Raw genomic sequence first — 6,647 nt, forward strand, 5'->3', positions numbered from 1 at the left:
TGTGTGTGTGTGTGTGTGTGTGTGTGTGTGTGTGTGTGTGTGTGTGTACACAGTGGAGTCTTCTTCAGTGATGATGAAATAATGTATTGGGAGCAGTAGGTGCTCAGTAAAATCCTCTGTTTCTGTTTTCACAGACGGTCAGAGGAGGAAGTGGACATGGACAAGGTGACGGCTGCCATGGTGCTGACAAGTCTCTCCTCCAGCCCGCTGGTCAGGAGTCCACCTGTCAAAGTCAACGGTGAGTAGTACTGCTAATAAACAACTCCGTTAGTGGGGGATGTTCTTTTGACACAGTGAGCAATATGCTTTAGATTGTTCTTTGGCTTTGATGAATCATTCCCTCCCTCCCAGAACAACTCTGTAATTTGTACGTTCTGCTTAGACACCGACTTTTCATTCCCTCACAGCTGTTATCTGGTGAATGCATGTGCAAGCTTAGGTTGATAAATTACTGCCACCTGCTGTGCTTCAGGATTCGCTCATCAATGAATTCTGCAAATCCACGGAAAAGCACAATGAGTCTGGATCTCCGCCACCGTGTTTGGTGGCGGAGATCCAGACTCATTGTGCTTTTCATTGTGCCAAAGTGCCCCGTTACCGCCGTCACACGCAACCACACGGGTAGTCTGTGCAAAGGACCGTTCAGTCAACCGAGCAGACACGCAGCCAACCCTCCAACCACCATGCACGTGTTATCACAGTTTTCACACACACACACACACACACACACACACACGTGAAACATATATCATGCTCACATGCACAAAGTGGATTTTAAATACCAACTGTACAGTTTTATCTGAATGTAGTCAAACAGATGCACACAAGTTGGCGATCATACAATGTGTATTTACATCAGTACACACAGTAGGTTGTCGTGCATACAGCAGCATGGCTGACATTTCAATTTCAATTCAACTCTCATTGAACTGTCTTGAGTTGTTATTAATAAAAAAAGAAATGTTATCTTGAAATGATTAGCACTTCTTAATGTTTCTGCACCACAAAAGCAAACTCGTATCAGAGCATCTTTGTTGTTGTTGGTGAGCCGCTTCCTCTTTCATGTGAAACTTAAAGTGAAGCAAGAAGCAGCTTCACTAAACCAAACAAACCAGGTCTGCTCTTAACTCTCTCTGACACACACACACACATACTTCAAAACACATACATACTTCCTCAGATATGTACACACTCTAAAGTTTCCCCCAGCCTCGACCTTCACAAAGTGAAATGTCTTTTGTAGCTGATATTCAAAAGAAACGTTTCTTTGATCTAAGAAAGCAAGACTTTGGACGTGTCTCAGCGGAACCACAGAACAAAAAAGTAACCTTTTTTGTTTTCATTGTGTCACAGACAACAGTGGTGGTGGGAGGCTCTTTTGTGTGAAGTGCAAATAAAGCGGTTTGAACTTAATTGAATGTCTTGATCTCCCATCATTGACGGAGGAACTCCGGCACAGTTTCCTGGGGTTGTATCATCTACAAATATGACTGAAGGAGTTAGATTTATTTTTCACTGTGATCTTACTCACTTCCACTTTCTGTCCCCTGTGTTCTCCTTCTTTCCATCCCTGTGCCTCTCGCCTTCCTGTCCGTCTTCTTAGACGGCCTGTGGGGTTCGTGGAAGGACAACGGCTCAGCTGGGCCCTTCACCCCGTCCAGCAACAGCTCTTCAGGGGGCTACTGGAGCTGGTCTGCCGCCAGCGACCAGTCGAACCCTTCGACACCTTCTCCACCGCTGTCCGCCGACAGCTTCAAACCCTTCCTTGTGCCCAGCATGGGCGGTGTGGGATCCGGCCCCCCAGGGCCTGAGGACCCCAGCCTGGATGAGCAGGACGGCAGCAGCCTGCTCTTCGACGAGCCCATCCCTCGCAAGCGCAAGGTGAATACTGTCGACGGCGTCTGAGTTAACAGACTGAAAGGAAAGGCCTGTTCTGCTTCTGTATGCTGAGAACACATCTTGGTAAATTAGTAATTGAAGGCTTTTCAAATTAGGCATCTGAAGATGACGTTACACACCTGAAACACCAGACAGTTGGCAAACAGCTCCATTTCTTCTTCTCCGTGTTCTGACCGTATGTGCCCTTTAAGAGTCGCAACAGCACTGTGAGAATTTTCTTTTCATTTCATTGTGTGGTCGCATATTAAAGGGGCTTGAGGGAGAACGGCAGCGGCTCTCCTGATAACAGGCGGCTCTCTCAATAAGGAGCTGTCAGCAGCACGCGAGCTGCTCTTCAACACGCCGTGGTGTTATTAACCTCCGAGGTTACGGGTGTAGCCGAGACTCTGACTGACTGATTGGCAGAGATGAAAATGGGACAGGAAAGGACGCGCAGCCTTTTTGCTCCAGTGGTCGTTTTGTCTTTGCTGCACAGATGTTATGAGCACAACAATCACACACACACACACACGTATACACTGTTTCTTTCTCACTCATCATTTTGCCTCGTCTCATTTCTACACTCCACTGGCAGCTCATCACATCCACAGCACAGTGTCACTCATTATTTTTTCAGATCTATATTGCTTTGCTCTCCCTTTTTAACTCTCTCTCTCTCTCTCTCTCTCTCTCTCTCTCTCTCTCTCCTTATCAGCACTCCTACTTGCTGGTTTGTCGGTATCATCCATCTATTCCTCCTTTCACTCTCTCTTCCCCACTTCCTCTCCAGCTCTCGCTGATGTTTTCGCCCCCCTCTCTCCTCGTTCTGTATATATATATATATATATGTGTGTGTCTGTGTCCTCCCTAGACATTTGCCCTTCATAATTACTTATCAGTCTTCACATGCAGCTGCTTGCAACGGCAGTAATGATTTTAATACCCGCTACAGTAAACATAAAGATCCTGCCGGCCTCGTGTCTCCTCTAAGAATCGATAAAGACTCTTAGGTGAGCTCCACATCGGTCTGAATTGCTCGGGGACTCATGACGAAGAAGGGCAACGAGAGGGAGAGAGACATTCAGAAGTGTGAAGGAGAGCGAGGAAGAAGAAGAATTAAAGGGGGACTAACGGTACATACAGAAAAGGGGGAAGAGAGAATGGGGTGTGGATGGAGACAAAAACAGATTTTCTAATAAGCTTGGATAACAATGAAGTTGACTTCCATAAACACACACGCATGGTATATGTATGATGCCACGGTTTCACATAGATTTATCTACACGCTCCTCTTGTGCTCTCGCGTCTCTCTTGGCAAGACAATGCTGTTTGGAGCTCACCATTTAATTAACTGTGAAACGCGTCTTTAAAAGGGAATAACACACACACACACACACACACAAAACAGGCTTTTGTTAACCAAACACAAAACAATGCACGGGGGGGACAGATGATTGTTGTGTGTGGATGCGTTTCTGAAAAAAAAAGGATGAACAAGAAAAGAAAGAAACATCTTGTCGAAAATTAAATCAGCCCCCTCAACAATAGTTTGACAGGCAGGCCTACTGTAGAGGGCCATTTATAATGGCTCAGAGCGGGGAAGCAGGGGGGGCACGCAGGGCTTCTCACTCCATGAAAAACAAAGTGCAGTCTCTCTAGGAGGCCAGTGGTGTAATTACAGTAGACGGATAGAAGATACAGGAGCCTTACCAGCTCTCAACCGGAGAAACATTCACTGTGATTTGGCCTCAGTCAGCTCCTGTTCAGACAAAGATGCTACAGTAATGCTGATGTTCAAGATGAAAGTGCATTCAGTGGGGAGTTATTTCATTCATTTCTCGTCCGCTTACAGTAAATATTCAGTCTTTACTGAAGTGAAGTTAGACAGCAGAGGCAATGTGTGCCTCAGTTCCATTGAGCAATCAATATGCTTGTATGTTACGCAGTCACTTGAGAACCCTGACGCATTCTCCTACCTGCTCGATAATGAGGGAGAAATGATGTAGTTTAGGATAGTTGACCAACTCTGGAGGGAAATACCAGATATACCTCACCTTCTGTATTATAGAGATGGATTTAATGAAATGAACCAGTGAGAAAAAACAACAATCGTATATTTCCGTCAGCACGAAACCATTCATGAGCTGCTGTGTTTTCTGACTGTGGCTGCCGTACTTTGTGTGTTTTCCTGCAGAACTCCATGAAGGTGATGTTCAAGTGTCTGTGGAAGAACTGTGGCAAGGTGCTGAGTACCGCAGCCGGCATCCAGAGACACATCCGCACCATCCACCTGGGGTAAGACACCAGCGCACACTGCCTACCGAAGCGAAAGTCCACTCAAAGAAAGAAGCTTTTTCACTTCCCCTCTTCCAACCAGCTTCATTGTCAAAATATGAAGGTTGAAGGGGGAGGAGCAGGGGCCGTGTGTGTGTGACTGCACTGTGACCTTTTGCTGTGCACTGCAGATGTGGAGTAATCGGCATTCACAGGGACATTTGTCTTTATTTTCCTCTCTCTCTCCGTCGCCCCTCACCGCTTGTGTCCTCTTGTCTGTTTGTAGGCGTAGCTGTGACTCGGACTGCAGTGACGGCGAGGAGGACTTCTACTACACGGAGATCAAGCTCAACACGGACTCGGTGGCCGACGGGCTGAGCAGCCTGTCCCCCGTGTCCCCGTCCGTGGTCCCTCCCCTTCCCCCCTCTCCTCACCCGCTTCTCAGCCAGCTGTCGGACTCCCACAGGCCTCCGCAGCCGTCCGACGCCAAGGAGCCTCGCGGTGGCGGCGCCACCCCGCTCAGCCGCTCTGCGCCCAGCGCACTCTACCTCATCCACACGGACCACGCCTACCAGGTGAGCGAGTGTGCACATGTACACACACAGGCGAGATTAAGGTCGGTGTGCAACACACACGATCGATGTACTCTCTGGATCAATATGCACACCACGACACACTTATAAGGCTACACAAAATGCACATATTTTCTCTCACACACACTATATCAGGGTCTTCATTATGGTGATTATGTGTCACAGTGTTGACAAAAAAACACGAATGATGTCACGGCGACTTAATGGCACCTTGCTCCCGTTAGCAGCTGTGCTAACAGTTGTTGTATATTAACACACAGCAGGTTTGAACAATGAATGTGGAATAATGACCCAATCCATCTATTCATGGGACGGCAACGTGCGCGCAGCCACATAACAGCAACATTACTTATTAGTGCTTAATTTAACTGAAGAGTTTTTACAATGTGAGAGTTTATTAAGTTGACTGATGAATTGAAAAATTGTTTTAAAGTCAAATGAAGAATTTTTAAATAATTGTCCTATTTAAAAATAAAAAGCAGATACACAACCCTAGATGCCATTGCACAGAGCCAAACCAAGCAGCAGTTACAAACGATACAAAGATACAACGTCATTTACAACATTAGGGTTTTGAGAATGAAAAATGAAAAATGATTTTGTAGAGGCCATAGAAGTACTCCTGGTCCTGGTCCTGGTAATACCACCATTCTCACCTTTGACCTCTGCCCTCAGGCCACGGCTCCGGTGTCCATCCCGTCCAGCAGCAGTAACTCGACCGGCTCAGCCTCCACCAGCTTCACTCCCACCAACAGCTCCAGCTTTAGCGTCTCCTGGCAGTCCCCACCCGTCACTTTCACTGGAGCCATGGTGGGAAAAACGTTTACGTACATGCAAGACCAAGCATTTTGTTCTCAGCCGCATACATGTATGTACACTTGGGTTCCTCTAATCATACATTTGTCTGCCTTCCTCAGGTGTCCCCCAGTAAAAGCCAGGGCTTTGGGGAGCAGCGCTCCCAGACCATCGCCGTCCTCTCGTCCCCTCCCAGAGCCACCACTGCCCTCAGGTACTGGATCCTCACAGCACACTTACCTCACATCTCCTCTGCAGCTTTAATTAAAGGCCGAACAAACTTAAAGGGCGTATTTGATATCACCAAGAGGCATATTTAAGCCAATGCATCTAATATGGTTTTCTTCTTCAATTAAACCTGACTGAGTACAAAACACCATGTGGTAAAAGGTGAAAAATATTGATTCTCACAAATCAGCTCAATGACTCTGAATTAAAGAAAAGTCATCATTAATCAGCTCGGTTCATCCTCTGATTTGTCTAATCCACTTCAGTAAGGAGCCACGCTGTTTGACATTGTGTGATTTATGTGGTGATTCCTATTTACCGCATTAAGACACATTTTAGAAAAGGCTTTGTTACTCTGTTAGTCTACCTAACAGAATAGTTTCATCATTTGCTTTCTTGAGTTAGATAAGAAGTTTCCACTCTTATATCTGAACATAAATATAAAGCAGCAGTCGGCTAGCTGAGCTTAGCATAATGATTGGGAACAGATGGAAACGGCTAGCCTGGCTCTTTAAGTCGATCTTCCACATGTTTCTGTGAGGTTGATGCTGGAGCTCATGATGAAGTTAAAACACAGTCTTCTCCATCATGTCAGTTTCATCAGTGTTTCTTCATTCCTCCTCAGCAGGAAGGTGCGCGGTGAAGGGAAGAAGTGCCGTAAGGTGTACGGGATGGAGAACCGCGACATGTGGTGCACCGCCTGCCGCTGGAAAAAGGCCTGCCAGAGATTTACCGACTGAAGGCTCCCCACCGACTTCCCAGCGTGCCACACCAACGGGCACTGCTGCCTTTCGGCCAGATAAGAGGGGAGGGGCTTCATTTTGCATGCAATTGGTTTTCTTCGGCGAAAAGTCACAAGTTCTCCGTCAACTCCCGGCT

The 6,647-nt window shown here is 46.8% G+C and overlaps 1 protein-coding gene across 2 annotated transcripts in view; it reads left to right on the plus strand.

The window, feature by feature from the left end:
- The window catches only part of znf704 (zinc finger protein 704), a 38,978-nt gene extending 32,337 nt beyond the window's left edge, over positions 1-6,641 (plus strand). The window contains exons 3-9 of one of the 2 annotated variants that reach the window (XM_031854248.1): positions 135-238; positions 1,604-1,881; positions 4,073-4,173; positions 4,439-4,727; positions 5,421-5,555; positions 5,663-5,754; positions 6,394-6,641. In XM_031854248.1, coding sequence (XP_031710108.1) covers positions 135-238; positions 1,604-1,881; positions 4,073-4,173; positions 4,439-4,727; positions 5,421-5,555; positions 5,663-5,754; positions 6,394-6,508 — 1,114 coding nt within the window. In that variant the 3' untranslated portion in view covers positions 6,509-6,641. The remainder of the gene's footprint in view (positions 1-134; positions 239-1,603; positions 1,882-4,072; positions 4,174-4,438; positions 4,728-5,420; positions 5,556-5,662; positions 5,755-6,393) is intronic. The other variant, XM_031854249.1, reaches the window with a different exon arrangement.
- The last annotated feature ends 6 nt before the right edge of the window (positions 6,642-6,647 follow it).

This window comes from Anarrhichthys ocellatus, unplaced genomic scaffold, assembly GCF_004355925.1.
Source record: "Anarrhichthys ocellatus isolate YVR2014 unplaced genomic scaffold, GSC_Weel_1.0 scaffold14, whole genome shotgun sequence".
NCBI lineage: Eukaryota > Metazoa > Chordata > Actinopteri > Perciformes > Anarhichadidae > Anarrhichthys > Anarrhichthys ocellatus.